Below are 25,000 nucleotides of genomic sequence, written 5' to 3'. Positions count from 1 at the left end.
TGTTATGGGAAAAAGGGACAGTGATAAGTGTGAGAACTGTGGAGTTAAAGAAAACAGTGAACATATTCTTATGTATTGCAACAGATATGAAATAGAAAGAGAACGGCTACAGGAGAGAGTTCACGAGCCTCTGATGAAGGAGGAAATCTGAGAAACGACCACTGTTGTGGATGTCACATGACAACAACATGTTTCTGTGTGTGTGTGTGTGTGTGTGTGTGTGTGTGTGTGTGTGTGTGTGTGTGTGTGTGTGTGTGTGTGTGTGTGGAGCTTGCATGCCGCTGCTGGCTGCCTCTACTGTACTACGAGGGTGTATTTTTAGCCAGTATTAGTGATGCTGTCTCCTCACATCCAGTCAGCCCGGGGCTCTGCATTCGCACAAAGACACGGGAAAAGGAGTAAAGAGGGGAAAGATGGAGCAGTCGGATAACGGGGGGGTGAGGGAGGCAGAAAGAGAGAGAGAGAAAAAAGAGATGCAGAGGAAAAAGAGGTGAGAGGGCATGAAGGGATGTTTGCATTCCCGTGCTTGTGTTAAAATGCCGGGATACGGCGCTGTTTGCTGATAGTATCGTGTTTTACTGGGTAGCAGGTACGGAAGTGTAAAGGTGTATTGATCCATGTTTTCTTCTGTGAACAAATGTTGTTTCTCTTCCACCAACCCAGAAAACTGTTTCCTTCCTGCCTTCAGCCAACGTTTTCGTGGGTCATGAAACAATGATCAGTGACCTCAGGACAATAAATGTACCTTTGAACGGCGGCGAAACAGGATACGGCGAAAAATCTTCCAATTTAAATTGGCTGAAGTTTTTTCTGATTGGTTGAATTCCTGGATCCATTTGTCTCTCTTGAGCTTTTTTTTCAGCAGTCTGTAAAACGATAACTCAGAAAATGATAAGAAAAGAGGTAAAATAATAAAAAGCACCAGTTGTTAAAAAGTAAGGGCAGTAGATCCAGCAGGTACATCTCATTCTTACAATGGCAAGAATTACGTTTCTATACGGTCAAAATGTACAAAGACCGGGTCAAATACAGGATTACAAAAGTAATCTGTGCAGCTACAAACGCATGGAGTGCTGCTGGGTGTATCAAAAGTAAACTTCAGGTGCTCTTCGGCATGGGGATCCAAAAGATTGAAAAACAATTTAGAAAAATCGAGGCACTCAAGAAGAAAAATATAAAAAGCAGATTGCAGATAACAAAGACGACGTCTTTGATAAACACGGGGAAACTTCTGCTGAGTTCCAGTGTACTTTAATGTCCCTCAACAGTGTAGGATTTTAGAACATCAACACAGCACCTAGTGCCGTACTGTGGCGTATCACTCCGCCCAATCTAAAACAGACTAATCACTACAGATAAACTGACTAGTGTCATTATAGTCCCTGATTTACATCAGAATATAAAGAATATATTTATAAAATAATGAACCCTGAGGGGGGGCGCTCGAGAGCGGCAATGGAATAAGACGTGCTTGGCCTGAGCTCCCGCTGGACCTCTGCTTTATTTATATTTAAAAGCGCTTCATGCACAGAACTTTTGATAAATCGGACTTATAACATTGCTGTAACCTGACCGGTCGAGTTTTGATGGATTGATGGCGTCGAATCTCCGGAAATTTGCATACAAAGGATCTTCCACCGCCGGGCCCGACACCGCCTCGGCAACCAGCGCCAAAGCTACCCCGACGGCAAGAACCCCCCCGCGGCTTGAGAAAGAGAAGATGGATGCCGTGAAAGCGGATATTCTCCAGGCGCTAAGAACTGACATTTCTGAGGCGATAAAGTCGGAGATGCAAACCGTGATTAAGTCAGAACTCAAGAGGGAATTAAAAAGTGCGCTCGCCGAAGACTTCGACTTTATTAAAAGTGAGCTGCAGGCTGTTAAGACTGAGCTGGCGAGCAACACGGCGGCGCTGCATTCCGACATTGACCGGATGAAGACTTCTATCCGGGAGGTTGAAGACGGGCTGAATGCATGGTCTGACGAGGTGGCTGGTTTAAAGTCTACGGTAACTGCCCTGGGCGCCGAGGTGACTGCGCTTAAAGCTAAATGTGAAGACATGGAGGGGAGGCAGCGGCGGTGTAATATTAGGATAATTGGAGTTCCAGAGGCTGATGGGTCCTGCTCCGCCGCTGCGGTCTCATCGCTGCTTAAAGAGACGTTACAGCTGGATAGAGACGTGCTTGTGGACCGCTCGCACAGAAGTTTGGCTACAAGGCAGGACGGGAGGACGCGCGCCATCATCGCCAAGCTCCACTATGACCGGGACTGCGCCGAGGTATTGAGCCGGGCGCGCGCCATGGCGCGCGACCGAAAGCCGCTCACATTCAACGGGCAGAGGATCAATATATTTCCCGACTTCACTACAAGCGTCGCCAAGGCCCGTGCTGCGTTTACGGAGGTGAGGAAACTGCTGCACGGCTGCCAAGGAGTCCGGTTTGGCATCCTGTTCCCGGCGCGTCTCCGGATTACGCACGGCGGAGTGCAGAGGGATTTCACTGACGCAGCGGAAGCCTTGTCTTACGTCAAGGAGAAAATTGCCCGATGAGTCTGACGTTGCTGTGAAACAGGATTACACTGAACGCTTCTGGATTTTTTTTTGTTGCCTTTTTTTCTCTTTTTCCTCCTCGGCAGCCTGCCTCAGCGGACACCAAATTATTGACTATTAATATTATTTCCTGAACTAAGTGGAGGTATGTTCTTTGCCTAATCTTCAGTGTCTGCTACTGTTACTGTTCAATATTTGGAGACACAGGCTGTATGCGTCAGTGACAATTTCTTAATCAAAGGCAAAACTTGGATTGCTGGATAATATATTTTGGTTAGCTATTTACATACTACTCTCTTTTTTTTTTTTTTTCTCTATTGCCACTGCTATGCTGTCAGTGTCTTAGGAAAAATAGTGGTGGGTTCCACTGGTGTTTTCATTGTATTGATGAAACACCCAGCATTTTACAAATTTGTTTCTGATAAGACAATGTGTGGTTATTTCAGTTTATTTTGGTATATAGCAGGGTTTTTGATATGTGTGATTTCATACGTGCTATTTGAATTATCCTAGTTTAAGGAAGGTCCAGTGGGAGCTTTTGAGTGCTTAGCTCTCTAAAGTTCCCCAACACAAACACTTTGATGTGTGGATTTGTTTTGGTAGGGTATTTTGCTCACCTCGTTCTAGGTGTTATGGGTGGGGAGGGGGGGTTTAACCAGACTTTTTCATTTGTGGGATTGCCAGATATCTATTGTTTTTTTTTACTTGCTTTTAAGTTGTGGTCTTTAAAATGTCAGCTCCTAATTTCAACCTCTAGTCAACCAACATGAGTAGCATTTCCACTCCCAGCGGGCTCGATGGCTGTGTGGTCAACTTTGTAAGTTGGAATGTTAAATCGCTAAATCATCCGGTAAAGCGTAAAAGGATATTTACACATCTAAAACAGCTCAAAATAAATATTGCATTTCTCCAGGAGACTCACTTGCGCACATCTGATCATTTTCGACTGAAGGGAGCCTGGGCGGGGCAGATATACCATTCCAATTTTCAGTCTAAGGCCAGGGGGGCTGCAATATTGATTGACTCAAACACCCCTTTCACAATGACGAGTGTAGAGGCTGACTCTGCTGGGCGATATATTGTTGTAGTGGGACTGCTTTATGCGTTTCCTGTTATTCTAGTAAACATTTACGCGCCAAACTGGGACAATCCCATGTTTTTTTCTAATTTATTCTCCAGACTGCCAAACATGACAACGCATCATCTCATTCTCGGGGGTGACATGAACTGTACACTTTCCCCTACCTTAGACCGTAGCTCACGCAATATTTCGTCCATGTCCAAGTCCGCTCGTTCTATCCAGCTATTTCTCGACTCATACGGTGTTTCCGATGTGTGGCGATTCCGTAATCCTACTGCCAGGGAATATTCTTTCTATTCCCCTGTTCATAAGACCTACTCGCGTATTGACAATTTTTTTCTTGATAATAGGCTTCTCCCCCTTGTTTCAAAGTGCAACTACGGTGCGATTGTTATTTCAGATCATGGTCCTTTGACTCTGTCAGTACGTATTCCCAACACTCAGTCTATTTACCGCCCTTGGAGATTAAATTCATTGCTCTTATCAGAGGAAGCTTTTAACAATTTCATTGCATCTGAGATTACGTCGTTTATTGATATCAATCGAACTCCGGGAATGTCTTTTTTAACTATTTGGGAATCACTGAAGGCATATTTACGTGGACAGGTTATTTCATATTGTGCAAATAAGAAAAAAGTGAACAATACTCGCCTGAAAGAGCTGGCAGATGAGATTTTGGATCTGGATAGGTTATTTAGTCAATCTTCATCACCTGACATTATGAAGAGGCGCTTATTACTCCAAGCTGAGTTTGATCTCTTATCAACACAACAGGCAGAATACCTCATCTCTAAATCCCGACATGGCTGCTATGAACATGGAGAAAAGGCAGGACGGATACTCGCTCACCAGCTGCGCCAAAGAACAGCCTACCAGACCATCCCTGAAATTAATGATCAGTATGGTGCTAAAACCACGGACAGTCTGAAAATAAATTCTTGCTTTCAAAATTTTTATCAGTTGTTATATACGCCAGATTCCTCTGCAAGCCCCTCTGAACTTGATGACTTTTTTAACCCTTTACGTATTCCATCTATAGACCAGGAGATGGCTGATGGCCTGGAGGGAGACCTCTCGGCCGCGGAGATAGCGTCTGCAATTAGCTCTATGCAAACTGGCAAATCTCCGGGCCCAGATGGTTTTCCGACAGACTTCTATAAGAAATTCTCCACCCAGCTTTCGCCCTTGTTACTATTAGTTTTCAGAGAATCATTAGCGTCGGAGTCCCTCCCTCCAACGATGCGTCAGGCTGTTATCTCATTGTTACTGAAAAAGGACAAAAACCCTCTAGAATGCAGCTCATTCCGTCCAATTTCCCTTATTAATACAGATGCTAAAATTCTTGCTAAGGTGCTGGCGCGCCGCTTGGAAGTGGTTCTTCCCTCCATTATATCACCTGACCAAACTGGTTTTATTAAGAACCGCTATTCTTTTTTTAATGTTAGGCGTCTTCTAAATGTCCTTTATGGCCCCTCTCCACCCGGAACTCCAGAGATAGTGCTTTCACTTGACGCTGAGAAAGCTTTTGACCGGATCGGGTGGGGTTATCTTTTCACTACGCTGAGGAAATTTGGGTTTGGGCCTAAGTTTGTATCATGGATAAAAATGTTGTATACATCCCCCATGGCTGCTGTACGCACTAACAATAACCTGTCCTCCTACTTTGAGCTCCAACGAGGCACAAGACAAGGCTGCCCTCTGTCGCCCCTCCTGTTTGCAGTTGCAATGGAACCGCTTGCTCTTGCTCTGAGACAGAATACTGATATCAAGGGTATTCAGCGTGCTGGACTGGAACACAAAGTTTCGCTTTATGCGGACGATATGTTACTGTACATTTCGCAACCACTTTCCAGCCTCCCCAAATTAATGGTTCTACTTAAAGAATTCGGCCAAATATCTGGTTACAAAGTAAATTTTCAGAAGAGCGAGTTAATGCCAATTGGTACTAGTCAGATAGCTTTGGATTCATTCCCATTCCGAATTAGCCTTAAGAAATTCAAATATCTTGGAATTTGGATCACCCACAATCATAAAGATTTATACACTGCAAATTATCAGCCTCTTCTGTCTAACCTTAGTAGTGATATTGAGCGTTGGGATCCCTTGCCTCTCTCCTTAGGTGGTAGAATTAATACCGTGAAGATGACTGTATTGCCCAAATTTTTATATGTCTTCCAGTGCCTTCCTATTTTTTTGACAAAATCTTTCTTCTCCAAACTGAACAATTATATTTCGACTTTTATCTGGCATAAAAAACCACCTCGAATTAAGAGAAGTGTGTTGCAGAGAGCTCGTACAATGGGGGGCATGGCTCTCCCAAACTTTATGTGTTATTACTGGGCTGCTAACATTAGAGCCATGTTGTACTGGGTGAACAGTGACATCACGGCCCCTGCGTGGACGGTCCTGGAGGGAGCCTCAGTTAGAACTACCTCTCTGTCAGCCTTGTTGTGTGCCAAATTGCCATTCGCGCAGCCTCTCTCTCACTTCACCTCTAACCCAGTTATTATACACTCAATTAAGATTTGGAATCAATTTAGAAGGTCCTTCTCCCTTAAAGACATACCGCAAGCTGCACCGATCGCAAAAAATCATATGTTTACCCCATCAGTGATTGATGATTCTTTTGATGTTTGGTGTAGAAGAGGTTTGATCTCACTGTCTGATCTCTACACAAATGGCACTTTTTCCTCTTTTGAGCAGTTGGTGCAGAAGTACAATATCCCCAGATCACATTTCTATAGGTATCTGCAGCTTCGGAACTTTGTAACCTCAAACTCAGGTTGCTTCCCAATGTCCCCTCCCGATTCTCTGTTAGATACAGTTTTTACTTGGAAATCAACCACAAAGCGGGCTATCAGTCTGATTTATGATCACCTCAACACCCACAATCAGACAGCTTTAAACTTCCTTAGAGGTAAGTGGGAGACTGACTTTGATGAGGCAATCCCAGAAGGGACCTGGCAGAAAATAATTAAGAATATTTTTTCGTCCTCCATATGTCTAAGATATGCTGTAATCCAGTTCAAAATTGTTCACCGTTTACACTGGTCTAAGGTCAAGCTCTCAAGGATCAATGCTGACATAGATCCCACATGTGATAGATGCAGCCGGGCCCCTGCTACTCTTCTGCACATGTTTTGGACTTGTCCTAAACTTTTTTCATTTTGGCAGAACATTTTTGAGACTTTTTCTACAATATGTGGGAAGACAATCCTGCCGTCACCATATATTGCTCTGTTTGGCGTGGCTCCTGTGGACTCTCCTTTACTTATGCAGCGGGAAACCAACATGATGGCCTTTTGTTCCCTCCTGGCTAGGAGACTGATTTTGTTTAAATGGAAAGACTCTGCCCCACCATCATCTAATCACTGGATAAGGGAAGTCATGGCTCATCTCAAACTGGAAAAGATCAGGTACACTGTTCGGGGATCCACTGAGACATTTTATAGGATCTGGCAGCCTTTCCTGAACTTTGTGGAGGGTATGGATGCTGATAATATAATGTAAGAGTCTTCATTCATTTTCATTTGTGTTGGCCCTGTGTCTGATGGTTATCTGGCAATATGTTATTTAATTTCCTTTTTTTTTTTGTTTTGTCTGGTTTTTGGGGGTTATTTTTCTTGTTTTTGTTTCTCTTTTCTGTTTGACTGTACAGTCCTGTTTTAATGATAAAAAACTAATAAAAAGACTGTGATCAAAAAAAAAAAATAATGAACCCTGAATTACCAAAATAACCTTAACAAAAATAAATCTCCTCTTACACTTACTTTTATGATTTAAAATTGTATGTATTTATTTACTTTTATTTATTTATTTAATTTTAGTTGTTACATTTCTGGAAAAGAAAAAAGTCAAGTCATACATGAGAGAAACTATTCAGTTTGTGGCAAAATATTTGTACTTGTATGAAACTGAAGATCATAATGCAAACCTGACATTTACTTTTAGTTCAGTTTGTGGAAAATGGTTGGCCTGGCTTTCTCTTTAAAACTTAAACAGTTATAAAGCATTACAAACTGGAACAATAGGGCAAATGCACAGCATTGTTTTGTATTTTGTGTCTTTCAAATAAAAGACAATTTTTTTCCAGTCATATGTTCCTCATTCAAGGTTGTTAAAAAGATACTGCTATAATATCGTATCGTTATCGTGACCTCAATATCGTGTATCGTACCGTATCGTGAGATTAGTGTATCGTTACACCCCTAGTCACCACCGACACCATTGACACTGACTGGGCTCGGCCCAACAAGCAGTAGACCCCCCCCCCGTGGGTTCCCCAGTTGCAGGAGAGACTATACTGGTGTGTGTTTGCGTGGTTTGGGTGGTTTGGGTGGTTTGGGTGTCAGCTGAAGGCGTTCCCTTTGGCCTGCGGACCCCCTGGATGGAAAAGTAGCTCTTAAGACAAGGGACCTGTGGGGGTGGTCACTCTCCCTTTGAGTTAGGGTGAGAGGTTCAGAGATCCCAGAGGGGTGTAGGGTCTCTGCTCCTCCACATCGAGCGATTGAGGTGGTTCTGGCTCGGATGCCTCCTGGTCCCCTTGTCAACCCTACGCAGAAGCACTTCGCCTGCAAAGCAATCTCGCGTGACCGCTTACCCTTTTCCACCAAACCGGTTCCAGGGCTGGTTCTGGTTCTGGTTCTGGTTCTGGTTCTGGTTCTGGGCCAGTGCTGAGTTTAGAGACGGGCTTTCAGTTTCCACTGACAAAGAACTGGCTCCGGACCAGAAGAACCAGTTCCAAGGTAGCACCAACTCTTTGCTGGTCCAGAGGAAAGAACCTCTTACGTAAGCAGAGGGGGTGGAGTTATTAAGACCAACGGCACTAGCAAGACTGGGAGACATTTTCAAATAAGCGACAAATTAATTGCGAGGAGTGCTGAGTCAGCCGATGACGGTGCCGTTCCTGAGGGCTACAAACAAAGATTGATAAAAACAAAGGTAAACAGGATTAGCATCCAAACTGAGGACAGTTTGGATGCTAAAATGATCAAACCCTCTCCAAAGCTTTGTCGTCTTTAACGGCCATGCTTTATATTCTGGGTTCATCCCACCCAGAGATGAACCTCCAATAAAATAAAAGAGCAAAAGACTGAAGACTGATTTCAGATTATGTCCAAAATTAGTGAGTCTTTCGTTGTTGCAGGTTTAAATAAGAGGTTTGAGTTCAATGTAGAAATGTATGGCCGTGTTTGCATCGTGTCCCATCTGCTCCGGGCCAGAAGAACCGGTTCCAAGGTAGCACCAACTCTTTGTTGGTCTAGAGGAAAGAACCGCTTACGTAAGTGGAGGGGGAGGAGTTCTTAAGACCAACGGCAACAGCAAGACTGGGAGACGGAGACATTTTCAAATAAGAATGAATCTGGATGCAGCAAAGCCTCATGGGAGGAGGAGGAGACAACCTGTCTTTTAGAGATGTGTCCACGGAGGAGCTACGTGGACCAAGTCCTGTTAGAGCAGATACCTGGTTGTTGCTGCAACTTTCACACAAACACAGAGACGTAACTGACATTAGGTAATGACGTGGCTCCTCTTAGCACCCAAGCTGTGGAAAACAAACCGGTTCTCAGCTGGTTCCTAGTTGAAGTAGTTGTGAACCAGAACGAGCACTGGCACCAGTTTGGTGGAAAAGGGGTAAGTGAGAGAAGGAAAGAGCACACCACAGGAAGTCTCGATGTGAGGTTTCTGCATCATGAACCACTTCCTCCCCTTGTTTTCTCTTATTTGTTATGTCTGTAGGAGGTACTTTTATGTTGATATGTGTGCCAGCCGGGTCTTGTATGTCATCTCTTGCTTGCTTTTTGGTGTGTGTGTCAAGTCCTATTAGAGCAAATTACGGTGGCCGAGACCCGCCATTGCTGAAAATAAAAGTAACGCTGCAAACAGAAACAAACGCTGCTGCAAATAAAATAAACGCTTAGCAAATAAAATAAACACTGCAAACAAAAAGAAACGCTGCTGCAAATAAAAGAAACGCGGCAAATATAAAGAAACCCTGCTGCAAATAAAATAAAAAAACGACGCAAATAAAAAAGCCACAACGGAAGTGAATTACCGGGGACTATTTTTGCTGATGCACCGGTGTTGCACATTAAAAATTACACGTAGCGACGTTGAACACTAACCTTTTCACTTATTTTCTCGTTCGTTGATCTTCTTATTCCTCGCTCTTCTTATTTCTTCCTTTTCACTTACGTCCTCTTCGTCTTCTTCTTCTCCTCTCACGTAAAAAAACACTGGTGCATCAGCAAAAATAGTCCCCGGTGATTCATTTCCGTCGTGGCTTTTTTATTTGCGTCGTTTTTTTTTATTTGCAGCAGCGTTTGTTTTTATTTGCAGCGTTTATTTTATTTGCAAAGCGTTTCTTTTATTTGCAACAGCGTTTCTTTTTATTTGCAGCGTTTCTTTAATTTTCAGCAATGGCGGGTCTCGGCCACCATGGCAAATACCTTGTTGCCGCTTCAACTTTCACATAAACGCAGCGATGTAAAAAAAAAAGCCAGTTCTCAGCTGGTTCTCAACCAGCACTGGCCCAGATCCAGCCCTGGAACGGGTTTGGTGGAAAAGGGTCGTTTGTTGCTGCGATTCCTCCGATTGATGACTTCCATACTCCGGATCCAAACCAGCCCGGCCTGGATCTCTGTGATCCTGAAGGGCATCAGGGTTCTACACTCGTGATATTTTTCTCAATCACTCAAAAGTTATTACAAACTCATGGGCGTGTATGATTGGCGTGAAGCTAATGCAGAAGTAGATGAGAGAAAACTGACCGTAAAGGGTCATCTGAGGTCCACGTTCAGCCGTGGGAGTCTGTAGTTGAGGTCTGCTGATGCGTGATACAGTCATTCAGTTACCGGCAGAATATGAGCGGATGTCAAGTTGTCACATGCCTTTGATGGGCTTTTAGAGATTTACAACATTGATCGTACTTTGGAAAGGCCTGCTGAAAGATAACACAGAGCTCTCGTGTGCGGGAACTGGAGTCACGCTGCAGGCTCATCCACCTCAACAGATGTGAGCCTGTGTTAAGGATCAGCAAATACGTGACGCTCTGCCGCCAATAAGTCAATTATGGTCAGGGATCACCGTCTCAGTGTTGAACACATTCATCATTTTGGGGTTTTTGACGTAATTGAGCTAACAGATTTAGGTTTTAATGCAGCAAAAGCATGAATGTTTAAGGGTTCCCTATAGAAACTGATCCACTGAGCCCCAGGAGCTCCTTCAGGGTCCAGTTCTCACTTCTTCAAAATGACTTTACACCTGGTATTGATAGGACTGCTGTCCACTGGCTTTGAATGGGTTTAGGATCCACAGCCTCTGAGCCATGTCTTTATCTTCCCATTCTCTAACCCAGTGTTTCTCAATCCTGGTCCTCGAGTACCACTGTCCTGCATGTTTTAGATGCTACTCTGCTTCAGCACACCGTGATACAAGTACCTGTGTCATCAACAGAACTGTGCAGACCTTGGTGACAAGCTAATTAGGACCTTTAATTAGAATCAGGTGTGTTGATGCAGGGAAACATCTAAAACATGCAGGACAGTGGTACTCGAGGACCAGGATTGAGAAGCACTGCTCTAACCTCATTATCTATGATGCGATACACCGCTACGAAAAAAATGGCGGAAGCTCCGGCCGGCGGAGTTAGTTGTGGGCGTGGTTTTCACGTAGACCTGGGCGATATGGACCAAAAGTCATATCTCGATATTTTCTAGCTGAATGGCGATACTCGATATATATCGATATTTTTTCTGTGCCATAATTGGGGTTTCCCCCAAAGCATTATAGCATAGCATCTCTGTTAGCATCTCTGTTAGCTTCATCTTTTTCTGAGGCAAACCCTTAAAAAAACAGTCAGTTTTAATACAAAGCCTCGTGCCAAATGTCACACAGGTTCCTTTATTAACAGAGGTCTGCACAATATCAAAATGTATAAAACAAATGAAATAAAAATAAACTGCCTGCATATATAGAATAAAAATGCTTCTTGAATAAAATAAAACAAATATCCCTTTCCTGCATAACAATTACATTAAAATACACTGTGCAATTAATACAATGTAGACAGTAACAGGCAGACTTTTCCACTGAGGTTGACAGTTGTGCAAATAACAAAACATTTGTACAAATCTCAAATAAAACATGTAAATAGATATTGCATCTCTTTGAGCAAATCTCAAATAATTACAACAAGTCAACTACTGTACATTTTACATATTTTGTGCCAGGAAAACTAACTTGTCAACACTGTCAGGTTTCAGCACACACAAAGGTACTTTTCTGCCAGCGCGAGGGGTCAGCGTTGATGTACAGTCAATTAGTCACAAAATAAGTTATATCGATATAAACGATATTATCTTGTACCATATCGAATTGGAAAATATATCAATATATATTAAAATCTCGATATATCGCTCAGCCCTGGTTTCACGTATCGGAGGCCAACCTATGTAAATCGCATTTTGGTTCCGTAACGACGGGAGCAGAATGTTATTGGCTCGTAGATCCACATCACACTGGACGGCTCATCCAGGCGGCTGTACAGACACTGCAGAATCTGGTTGCAAGAAAAAAACCTGTTTTTCATCTTAGGTCTCCTTTAAGGAAATTCCTCTCGAGTGGACCAAAGACATCCCGGACCGTGTCTACTCATTAGCACAGTATCGTCAGTTTTCCTGGATTTAAGTAAAGCTTTCGATACGGTAGATCACAACATTCTTATCTCTAAGCTCTACAGGTATGGTGTGGCGGGAACCGCCCTTAACTGGTTCAAAAACTATCTGACCAATAGAGAACAATTTGTCCATCTTAATGACTTTTCTTCTAAAAAATCTAAAATCTTGTTTGGTGTACCCCAAGGCTCAATCTTGGGCCCTTTGCTATTCTTAATTTATATCAATGATATGCCTATGATGTGTAAAACATTTCTTCCTGTCCTGTTCGCAGATGACACTAATCTCATCGCTGTTCATGAGGATTTTCCCACTCTGATTAAATGTGCCAATGATGAACTTTCTTCAATTGCCCACTGGTTCCAACTTAACAAACTGACCCTCAATGTCAATAAATGCAACTTCATGGTCTTTTGTAACATTAATAAGTTCTATCCCAAGGAGTTAGCCAAAATTCTAATAAATGGTAATGAAATCCTTCAAGTCAATTCAACCAAATTTCTGGGGGTTATTCTAGATGAACACCTCAACTGGTGTAATCATATTGATCTCGTCTCCAAAAGATCCATGAAGATGCTAGGCATTTTGAGGAAAGTTCTCCCTTTAATTCATTCCTCAGCTTACTTAACCCTATATTATAGTTTCTTGTTCCCTCATTTAAATTATTGTAACATTGTTTGGGCAGCTAATTATCCGACTCATCTAAGAAAACTACTCTTATTGCAGAAGAGGTTTTTGAGATTGATCTCCCACTCCTCTAGATATGCGCCATCAGCGCCTCTTTTTCTAAAGTATCGGCTCTTACCTATTGATAAGGTGAATGCCTATCTAACATGCCTTTTTATTCATAAGTTTATATACAGGAAACAAGATCTGCCTATTACTTTTCACAATTTCTTTATTCTGACAACAGACTTTCACTCATATCAAACAAGGTTTAGTAACAATAGCTTATCTATACCGTCCTCCCGAACCTCAAGTCACCAATTCAACATTACTTATAGAGGCCCCAAGCTCTGGTCTGACTTAAACTCTTCACTGAGGTCCACCTCCTCCCAATGCATTTTCAAAAAAAACCTAAAGGAATTTTTACTTTCCACAGGAACCTAATTTACTTTCTCTACTCGACCTTTAATTTTATCGACCTTTAATTATATATTCTTTCTCATTGTACTGCTTTTGTCACATTTTTTGTTCTTTCTTTGTGTCTTTTACTATTAGTTGTTTCAAGTACTTGAATTCCTGTTGCTATTGATCTTTGTCTTTTGTTGTTGTTTAGCTCATGCATGCTGTCTGCTTGTCCTTTGTTTTGTTTTTTTGACAGGGGTGGAACCTTGTATAAGTTCGCTATAGAACTTCGTTCCCTCCTTGCGCAGTGCTTTATGCATCTAATTGTGCTAAATTAATAAACTCTAAACTCTAAACAGTAATCCCTCGTTTTTCGCGGGGGTTACGTTCCAAAAGGAACCTGTGATAGGTGAAATCCGTGAAGTAGTAACCTTTATTTATATATATTTTATTTCCTGATGAGAGTGCGGAAATATGATCACATTACACCCGTACTCCACACTTTACACTGGCTCCCCGTCTCCTCCAGGATTGAATACAAGGTCTGCCTTCTAACTCATCAGTGTATCCGTAGCAACGCCCCATCATATCTCAAAGAACTCACCGCACCCCCAACCGCCACCCACTCCCTCCGCTCTGGAAATCGAAACCTGCTCAAAAGCAAAAAGACTAACCTTCGGACCATGGGTGACCGAGCTTTCTGCTCAGCTGCCCCTCTCCTGTGGAATGCCTCCCCGCCCACCTGAGAGCACCACAGTCACTTAATGCCTTCAAAAGGGAACTCAATACTTTTATGTTCACCAAGGCGTTTGCCTGACCTCAGTAGGAACTATGTATTTTTAATCTCTTTGCTGTGCATAGGTGACCATGTTCTGACTTTCTTTTTTCCTTGCAATTTTAGTCCATCTTATTTTTGCTGCTTTTTTTAAACTTGTTTTTATTGTAGCACTTTGAGATTTGTTTCAAATATAAAGTGCATTATAAATAAAATTTATTATTTTCATTATTATTATTTTCATTATTATTATTATTATTATTATTATTATTATTATTATTATTATTATTATTATTATTATTATTATTATTAATTTATTTTTTTCAATTATTGAAGGCTTCAAATGCGGAGATCTGCCCCACCGCGACCCAATTATTTGGATTTGAACGGGCGAATCAGTGCAGAACGTTTTGTCAACATTGTGGGTTTTAGCAAGCTGTTTTACGTACATTCAGTCATTTATCATCAATAATAATAATAATAATAATAATAATAATAATAATAATGAATGAATGGTTTATTTTGGTTACATTACATTATGCAACTTAACTTGTGTGCATGTAACTGACAAAACATTATCATACATATTTACACTAATCAGTTTCACACAATAAACAATAAAACACAAACTCTGTGTAACCGAAAAAGGAGTCGGCTGAAGCCGAAGCTTATTTTTGCCGATCCTGTACCTTCCAAAAGATAACCCAGTTTATCAGTAATAGCAAAGAAAAGAAAGAAAAGAAAATGTACTCTAAATCGCTCTACATGATTAAATTATTTTCAAATCATTTTGCATTGTAATCCTTAATTATTTTGTCTTTCAATATTTTTTTAAAACTCAACAGAGATCTATATAATTTCAGTTCATCACAAAGTCCATTCCACAATTTCACTCCCAAAAATGAAACACATCTGTATTTAACATTAGTCCTCACATAGCCTTCTTAAATTATAATTTGTTTCTTTTAATCTAAAGAAATGTTGAATACAAGTAGTAGTAGTAGTAATAATAATAATAAGTATTATTATTATGAGTGTTTCATAATAATAATAATAATACTAATAATAATAATAATAATGATAATAGTAATAATAACAATAATAATAATAATAATAATAATAATAATAATAATAATGATTATTATTATTATTATTATTATTATTAGTATTATTAGTATTATTAGTGTTTCATAATAATAATAATAATTAGTATTATTGTTATTATTATCATTATAATTATTACTGTGTGCTTCACGAAGGATGTTTTTCTAAACTGTGCTCCAGTTATTTGAGGAAATAAATCTTCTCTCCAGCCAAGGCCAACTGAGAATTGTTTATAAGATGCAAAATAAATGGATGAATCTTATTTTAGTAACAGGGAGAGAGAGATCATTTAAATATTTCATGCGCTGGCTGAGAGGCTAAAAACACTCACCTCTCGTTTTAAATGCCGACCCCGGGGCCTGCGGTGATTTAGCACGTGTGTTTTCTTTGTTCAGGCTCATGAATATGTAATTATTGAGATGTGGGCTTGTCTCCTCTGTGTCTCCGCCGCCTCAGACCTGCGGGCCCAGCTGACGGACCAGATAAAGATTCTAGACTCCCAGGTGGAGGTGAAGCAGCAGCAGCTGTCCGACCTGTCGGAGTTCCTGCGCCGCCGGGGCGACATCGAGGCCGAGTACGCCCGCGCCCTCGACAAGCTGACCGAGAGGTTCACGCACAAGACTAAAAAGTACGCACAAACTTTCCCAAGCGGTTACGAAACGAGTCTCTTTTGGAGCTTTTCCACCAGCACCTACTCATCTCAACTCGGCCTGGTTTCTTTTCCACTACAATCAGCACCAGGAGCAGAAGTAGGAGGTTGGAGAAGCTGCTGTGACGTATTTGATTGTGTATCTAAACGAAGAAGACAACAACACTAAAGATGTAGAACCTGGAGGAGATGATAGATGTGCTGCTGGGTCTGTGGCTTGTGTTTGATATCAAGTTAAAAATGAGAGTGAGAGAAGCTTCAAGCGGCCGCGAGCAGCTATGAAGAGACAGAGCTCCTGGTAGATCTGGTCGTTCCTTATCTCCGTCTAGATCCTTTTAATTCTCTCCTCAGCACCAGGTTTATGAACATCTGCACCTCAGAGTTGGATCACCAAACAGACTTCTGCTGCCGTTGCTGCTGGAATAAAATGAACAAGAAGCTCCGTCAGAGTCGACCTTCTTTCCATCTCATTTTTTAACTTGATATGGACACAAGCCACAGACCCAGCAGCCCTTGGCGGAGCGTGGGTCTCAGTACAGAGGGGGCGGAGCATTCTCCATGGACCCTTATGATAGTCATTTTAATGTTCAACAACACCTCATCCTACCAATCAAACAACATTTATTCTCACTTTTATTGAGCCAAGCCTATAGGCCTTTGTTGCAGAAAGCAGAGTAAAGTCACAAACTTGTTCAGACACGCACGCACGCACGCACAGACGCACGCACGCACGCACGCACGCACACACGCACGCACGCACGCACGCACGCACGCACGCACGCACGCACGCACGCACACACACACACACACACACACACACATAGGACTCACAGCTGTCAATCACATGGCCCTGAAAACTCAGATAGTCACGGACTGACTGGTCTAACTATTAACTGTAGATACTGTAGACACAGCGGTCTATAACATCATTTCTGAGCTCTATGACAGAGAATAGACTCTAGTCTAGTTGACAACAACACAAACATTCAAATAGGCAGTGGGTCAAGGCTACACAACATTCTGGTAAAGAAATTAACGTATTTTCTGGACTATAAGCCGCATCCGATCTATTTAAAAAAAAAGATATGCAAGCCACAGATATTTCTGTTGTTAGATTAGATATTTACTACATGTACAGAAGGATTCTGAACTGTAAATGATGTACATGTTTGTACCTAAATAGATCCTTTCCTAACAGTGTCTTTTAACACGGCAGCAACTTTGCTGATTAAAACTGGACAGAACCAAGAGAAAATAACCAGTATTTATTTATCTGTTTATCTGTTTGAAATCTGCTTCTATTTCTATCTGCTAAAGAAGAAGTAGCGCATTCTTCTTTGCATTTATTTTGTCTTAGTTTTGATTCTAATTCCGGTTAGAGCGCCCCGAGCGGTGGAAGAAAAATCCATAGAAAAGCCGCACCTTTGTATAAACTGCATGGTTGAAAAAAGTAGCGGCTTATAGTCCGGAAAATACGGTATATATTAGGGCCAAGCAGGAGAAAAATAAAAATAATATTTTAGAAGAGGAAGATTTTTTTCGAGAAAAAAGTTGAAATGTTGAGAAAAAAGTCAGAATACAAGAAAAAAGTAGCGGCTTATAGTCCAGAAAATACGGTATTTATGAAGGTTACACTGACTCACCAATGGCAGTTGACTCTTCCATAAAACTTTGTACATGCTTAGTCCTGTTTTAAAGTTTAGCGCTCATCTCCTTCATGGCAGCAAATTGGCTGTAAAGCCTGATTTATGGTTCCGCGTCACACCAACGCAGAGCCTACGTCGTAGGATACGCGGCATTGCGCACATACGTTGTGCGTCGCCGCGTACCCTACGCCGTAGGCTTCGCCGTACCCTACGGCGTAGGCTCTGCGTTGGTGTAACGCAGAACCATAAATCAGGCTTTACAGCCAATCAGCGTTGGCTCACAGCCCCGATACGTTCAGGACAGTTGTAAAGTAGGAATTAGCCTACACTGGCCGCACAATGCACATTTTATCGGTATTATAGCCTACAATTTACGATTATATATGAACGTATCACACAAAACGGGGCCCTATCATTGGGCCCTATGAGCTTGTGGGCCCCGGGGCGCCCGCCCCTTAACCCCCTCTGGCTCCGCTACAGCCAGCAGCACATCTATCATCTCCTCCAGGTTCTACATCTTTAGTGTTGTTGTCTTCTTCCTTTAGATACACAATCAAATACGTCACAGCAGCTTCTCCAACCTCCTACTTCTGATCTGGGTATTGAAAAGAAACGAGGGCGAGTTGAGTCGCGCTGAGTAGGTGCTGGTGGAAAAGCGCCGTTAGTCTTTCTCCGGTTGGTCCTGCTCTCCGTCGTCCCGCTGTAACCGTGTTCCCCGTGTTCCCCGTGTTCCCCGTTGTCCTCCCTGCAGGAAGGAGCAGTGGGGTCAGTCGGTCAGCCAGGTCTGGTCCGTGCTGCTGACCCAGACCCGGCTGGAGAGCCGGGAACACGCCGCCCTGGGCGACACCTGCTGCAACACGCTGACGCAGAGGCTGGTGTACAGCACGGAGGACACGCACCGGCTGCACAAGCGGGTGAGGCCGGGGGGGACGAAGCAACCATGATGGGCCCTTTTGGCCTAAACATCCCTGTTAAAACATAATCGCTAAAAAATAATGCCCCAGATCAGCCCCAGAGGTGTCAAAAGTATTCACATTCATTACTCAGGTAGAAGTATAGATACTTTAAAAATACTCCTGTAGAAGTTGAAGTATCAACTCAAGTTTTTTACTCGAGTAAAAGGATAAAAGTACTGGTTTCAAAACTAGTTAAAGTATAAAAGTAAAAGTAATGTAAGGGGGAAAAAGCCATTAAGGACAAAAGCCATTGAAAATGAATGTATCTTAGTATAATGCAAATATATTAAAGAACCATATATGTGTACTATTGAGCATTAACATGTGTTTCAGAGAGCAGCAGATATGATGACTAGTTGCCTATAAGTATTGTAATGGTGCAAAAAGTCAAACTTCATGTTCATGTTATCATTTATCCTAACCTTTATTGGAATGTACATCCAAGTTTAGTTGCAGGAATCTGAGGGAACGGATGTAAGAACAAAACTGGACAAGAACATCTGAAACAACCACAACCAAATTCACTCTATCTGGATGGAGCAATTTAACTGGATAGATTTTATTTAAAGACCGAAATGAAATAGAGTAACGAGGCTGTTTTTAAAATGTAAGGAGTAAAAAGTACAGATAATTGCGTGAAAATGTAAGGAGTAAAAGTAAAAAGTCGTCTGAAAAATAATTACTCCAGTGAAGTATAGATAACCAAAATTTCTACTTAAGTAAGGTAACAAAGTATTTGTACTTCGTTACTTGACACCTCAGATCAGCCCTCTGACACACAACCACAGCATGCAGGAACACGGTCAGAACGATTGCAAATGAGGTTTCAGCACCATGGATTTTGTCATTATGTCCAACCTAATTTTTTATATTTCAGAATTTATTAAAGGTTCGCCCCTTGAGATGTAACATCTCATTTTCAAGGGGGTCCCAAGAAAACATACATTACAATACATCACATTACAGTATAGACATACATGACATGAAACAAACACAGACATCTTGCTCATCCACAACCCCCACCCACATAAGTCTAGTTACAAAGTAGACAAATAACCGGAACAATAAAATGAATATAACATAACGGAGAAAAAAAAAAAAAATAGAAAAAAAAAGGACAAAAAATAGATAAATAAATTAAAAACCTTGGCAATTTGATTTAAGATGAGAGTATAATGACAACTTAAAACAATGAAAAGAGGTAATAGAATGCAAAAAGAGAGGAAGATCATTCCAATTATAAGCCTAATGCAGACTTTAAGATATAGGTATCAAACTAGATAACTATCAAATGACATCCAGTGAAGTCGGAGATATGTATATGTGTGTGTATATATATATATATATATATATATAGAGAGACAGACAGAGAGAGAGACAGAGTGGAACGTTTACAACTATCATTATTAGTTTATGCCTGGAAAAGTGAATAATTTAATTTAGAACATCTACAAGTGTTGAAACAAACTAAAAGTCTTTGCATAAAGTCTCTTACATCTATTTGTCCTGATAACACAGTGTCATTAGTCCTCTGATCCAATTTGGCAAAGTGCAAAGAACGATCGCGTTTTAAATTATCGTCTGTCTGACGAGCTCTTAGCACCTTAGACCTTTAAAGTGGCACAAAAGACTTTATAAAAGCTGGAGACTTTATAAAAGCTGGATTCAGACGGGTCGGCCATCAGCAGCTGAGACTGAACTTTGGTAACGAGCAATCAGGAGATCTTGAATTTTGAACATGTATGTTTATACGACGGAGTATTAGGGCCAAACTAAGACAAAAAAAAATTGGAAATTACGAGAATAAACTCATAATAATATGAGAATAAAGTCGTAAAATTACGAGAATAAAGTGGTAATATTTATTATAATATATTATCTTCAAGGAACCCGTCGGGCGTTAGTTGGGCTCGTTTATCGTCTGGTACCGCACAAAAGCAACAAATAATGGAACCGCTAGCAGGTTTCATGCTGGAACCCACAGACTTTGGCTTTGAATGAAGATGTGAGAGTAAAGTTACATATTTTTCATAGGACCGATTCAAATGTCAAGAATCGATTCGATTCCAATTCTTAAGATTCAGAATCGATTATCAAGATTTGATTCCATCTGATTCGATTCCGATATTGATTTGGGTTAGTGTTATTAAAACTGTTTTTTGAGCTGTTGCATGAATTATATGACTGAAGTTCTGCAAAATATTACTACTAGTATTATATTGAGATTAAACAGCAAGTATTGCAGCTAATGATGCTGTAAGGACCAATCAGCTCCCAGAATGCTGATAGAACTGAAACAGAAACATCGTGGGTCAGAATTACCAAACACATCCAGGGAGGAAACAGAGACGGATGAAATCGCTTTTATTTTTTAACACATTCCGTTTTAACTTATTCCATTTTGATTTTTAATTTTTGAGAATTTGGTTTTTAGCATTTTATGCAAATGTAACCCCAAGACAGTGTATAAAGTCATGAAATATAGAAAATGTATGCAATAATAACTTAAAACTTTAATGTTTTCATACCTTTAAACGTATTTAAAGGTAAAAAATGTTTTGTGTCCAACAAAAAAATACCAAAAGTTGTAATGATAAAAAAAGAAATTATCTTTAGACATACGAATCGATTTTTAGGAATTAATATGAGAATCGATTTAGAATCGGAAAATCGTTTTTTTCAACACAGGCCTACTTTTTTAAAATCAGCCTTCCTCTTCCCCTCATGATAATGTACCTGTAATTTATTCTTGGATAACACTTTTATTCTGTTCATTTCAGAGCAAAGAAATTGGAATCCAGATGCAGGATGAGTTGCTGAAAGTCACCACTGAGCTGCAAACGGTGAGCACTTACCCGTGTAACGATGGGGAGCACCAGTCTTTCACGATTCTGATCATTTTGGGGGTTTCGTTTTGTCTTGTGTTTGCCCGCGCTGGGACCTTGAAGGCCTTGAAGGTGTACAACCAGTACCACACGGACTGCCTGATCGCCGAGGGGAAGCTGAAGGAGGCCGAGCGGCTGGAGGAGCGGCAGACCGGCAAGTCGGCCGACCTCGTCCTCGGCCTCGGCCAGTCCATCGGCCAGAAGAGAAGCTCCGTCAAGAAGATGGAGCGACTGATGGAGAAGGTGCGTGTACCAGCGGGACAGTTACTTCTCCACCAAACTGGTTCCAGACTGGTTCTGGTTCTGGGCCAGTGCTGAGGTTGGAACCGGGTTTTCTGTTTCCACTGACAAAGAACTGGCTCCGGTTCCAAGGTAGCACCAACTCTTTGTTGGTCCAGAGGAAAGAACCGCTTACGTAAGCGGAGGGGGAGGAGTTATTAAGACCAACGGCAACAGCAAGACTGGGAGACGGAGACATTTTCAAATCAGAATGAATCTGGATGCAACAAAGCATCATGGGAGGAGGAGACAACGTGTCTTTTATGGCGCTTTTCCACCAGCACCTACTCATCTCAACTCGGCTAAGTTTCTTTTCCACTACAATTCAGCTCCTGGAGCAGAAGTAGGAGGTTGGAGAAGCTGCTGTGACGTATTTGATTGTTTATCTAAAGGAAGAAGACAACAACACTAAAGATGTAGAACCTGGAGGAGATGATAGATGTGCTGCTGGATCTGTGGCTTGTGTTCCATATCAAGCTAAAAAATGAGAGTGAGAGAAGCTTCAAGCGGCAGAGGTGGAAAAAGTACAAAAATATTGTACTTAAGTAAAAGTACAAATTTTCTGCTTGAAAATTACTTAAGTAAAAGTAAAAAGTACCCATTAAGAAAATTACTTAAGTAAAAGTATAAAAGTACCTCAAATTAAATATAATAAAGTACCAAAAGTACATGGTGTAAAATGTACTTAAGTACAAAAGTAAAAAGTACAAAGTACAAAGTACAAAATTCAAAGTACAAAATTATTTTCAAAAGGATTGCAAAGAAATGAAGAATCCAAGAATGTGCTTACAACTCTAAATAATACAATATTCTCAAAAATCTTAATTAAGTACAATAACGAAGTACTTGTACTTCGTTACTTTACACCACTGTCAAGCGGCGACGCTTTTGTCTTTTAGTTTGTCTCTGCGCTGCTGAAAAGTCAGCTGGAGCCGTGAGCAGCTATGAAGGTACAGAGTTCCTGGTAGATCTGGTCGTTCCTTATCTCCGTCTAGATCTTTTTAATTCTCTCCTCAGCACCAGGTTTATGAACATCTGCACCTCAGAGTTGGATCACCGAACAGACTTCTGCTGCCGTTGCTGCTGGAATAAAATGAACAAGAATCTCCGTCAGAGTCTCTTTCTCTGATGTCACATCCTGACTCAGACGTCTGACTCCAACCCCCCGACCAATCGGTGGCCTGGAGTGTGATGACATCACAGCCGACTCAGCCGCTTAGAACCTCGGCAGAGTAGTTACAGAAAAAGTATCTACTCGGCACGTTAGACCCCTAGTGGGAAAGAACCAAACTGAGTCGAGTCGGGCTGAGTAGGTACTAGTGGAAAAGAGAGATGCCATTAGAGACGTGTCCACGGAGGAGCTACGTGGACCAAGTCCTGTTAGAGCAGATACCTGGTTGTTGCTGCAACTTTCACGCCAACGCAGCGACGTAACTGTCATTTGCAGCAACGTAATAACGTGGCTCCTCTTAACACCTGAGCTGTGGAAAAACAAACCGGTTCTCAGCTGGTTTTCAAGTTGAACGAGTTGTGAACCAGAACCAGAACTGGCTCGGGTTGGTGTAAAAGGGGTAAGTGAGAGAAGGAAAGAGCACACCACAGGAAGTCTCGATGTGAGGTTTCTGCATCATGAACCACTTCCTCCCCTTGTTTTCTCTTATTTGTTATGTCTGTAGGAGGTACTTTTATGTTGATATGTGTGCCAGCCGGGTCTCGTATCAGCTCACAGTAGCAACATGTGCAATATCTGTCTACCTCATACACACCCTACCTGCTTTTTTTGTTTTTCTTTCTTTACCGTACTGCACTACTTTTATTTTTCATTCCAATGTATATACTGTTTATATTTTGTAATTATAAATCTTTTACTTTTTTACCCTTTCCCTGCATGTGTGTGAGTGTACTGCTGTTGCACAAAGTGAATCTGCCCATTGAGTGCGTTTACATGGGAAGTTTAATTCCTACGGTGGCCGAGACCCGCCATTGCTGAAAATAAAAGTAACGCTGCAAACAGAAACAAACGCTGCTGCAAATTAAAGAAATGCTGCAAATAAAAATAAACGCCGCTGCAAATTAAAAAAAACGACGCAAATAAAAAAGCCACAACGGAAGTGAATTACCGGGGACTATTTTTGCTGACGCACCAGTGTTTTTTACGTGAGAGGAGAAGAAAAAGAAGAAGATGTAAGTGAAAAGGAAGAAATAAGAAGAGCGAGGAATAAAAAGAACAACAAACGAGAAAATAAGTGAAAAGGTTAGTGTTCAACGTTGCTACGTGTAATTTTTTTCGTCTTTTTCTTCTCCTCTCACATAAAAACACCGGTGCATCAGCAAAAATAGTCCCCGGTAATTCACTTCCGTTGTGGCTTTTTTATTTGCGTCACTTTTCAAAGTTGTAGCGGCTAAGTTAGTTTTTCTTCCGGTAGTTTAACTTCCGGTCCGCCCCCCTATCCAATCAGAACCTTCCCAACCCCCAGACCTTAAGAGGAATTGGAGAAAGACCATCAAACGTGTTTTCCATGTAAACCTCAATTCGGAATTACTATTTCCATGTAAACTGGAAGGAAAATAGTTTAATTCAGATTTATTTAATTCGGAATAATTAATTCAGAATTAAAAAACATCATGTAACCGTGGCCATTGAGGGAGAAATAAAGGTCAATCTTATCTTATCTTGTCTTATTATCTTATCTTGCTTGCTTTTTGGTGTGTGTGTGTGTGTGTGTGTGCGTGTGTGTGTGTGTGTGCGTGTGTGTGTGTGTGTGCGTGCGCGTGTGCGTGTGCGTGTGCGTGTGTGTGTGTGTGTGTGTGTGTGCGTGTGTGTGTGTGTGCAGAGGCACGGCAGGGTGCAGGAGACCCAGCTGAAATGTACGAAGGCTCGCAACGACTACCTGCTGAATCTGGCGGCGTCCAACGCAGCCATGAACAAGTACTACCTGCAGGACGTCAGCACCCTCATCGACGTAAGCAGACGCTCAGGAGCTTATCAGCATATTTATTTATTTATTGTTTGTTTGCACTCTTAAAAAGGAACTTTACACAGAGGAAAAAAAGTTAAGAAAAGATGTGCAGGAGGGGTCATAAAAAACCTGAAGGGCTTATAAGCGACTCCCTCCTCCTAAAAACAAGGAAAAAACAATAATTCACAAAACCATATGCACACTACATAGGCCTATATAGTATAACTGATAACTCAGAGTTATACGATACTTCAGAATACAATTAAATAGCTTAGAAATATATTTGAATAATGGTGAATGAGAAATCCAGATAGATTAAAAATCTATCAACTTTTTTTCAGCTTTCTTTTGAATGCAGATAATGTTGAGCATGT

At 41.4% G+C, this 25,000-nt stretch overlaps 2 protein-coding genes across 3 annotated transcripts in view; one reads left to right on the top strand and one right to left on the bottom strand.

Moving 5' to 3' along the window:
- The window catches only part of LOC133456428 (NACHT, LRR and PYD domains-containing protein 3-like), a 687,319-nt gene that overhangs the window by 385,500 nt on the left and 276,819 nt on the right, over positions 1–25,000 (bottom strand).
- arhgap4b (Rho GTPase activating protein 4b) overlaps positions 1–25,000 on the top strand; it is a 91,418-nt gene that overhangs the window by 33,713 nt on the left and 32,705 nt on the right. For both annotated transcript variants that reach the window (XM_061736828.1, XM_061736827.1), the window contains exons 3-7: positions 15,708–15,879; positions 18,298–18,460; positions 21,283–21,345; positions 21,451–21,630; positions 24,501–24,629. In XM_061736828.1, coding sequence (XP_061592812.1) covers positions 15,708–15,879; positions 18,298–18,460; positions 21,283–21,345; positions 21,451–21,630; positions 24,501–24,629 — 707 coding nt within the window. The remainder of the gene's footprint in view (positions 1–15,707; positions 15,880–18,297; positions 18,461–21,282; positions 21,346–21,450; positions 21,631–24,500; positions 24,630–25,000) is intronic.

Source organism: Cololabis saira, chromosome 12, assembly GCF_033807715.1.
Source record: "Cololabis saira isolate AMF1-May2022 chromosome 12, fColSai1.1, whole genome shotgun sequence".
Lineage (NCBI taxonomy): Eukaryota > Metazoa > Chordata > Actinopteri > Beloniformes > Belonidae > Cololabis > Cololabis saira.
Note: the sequence above shows the minus strand (reverse complement) of the source record. Positions and strands in the feature narration are given on the sequence as shown.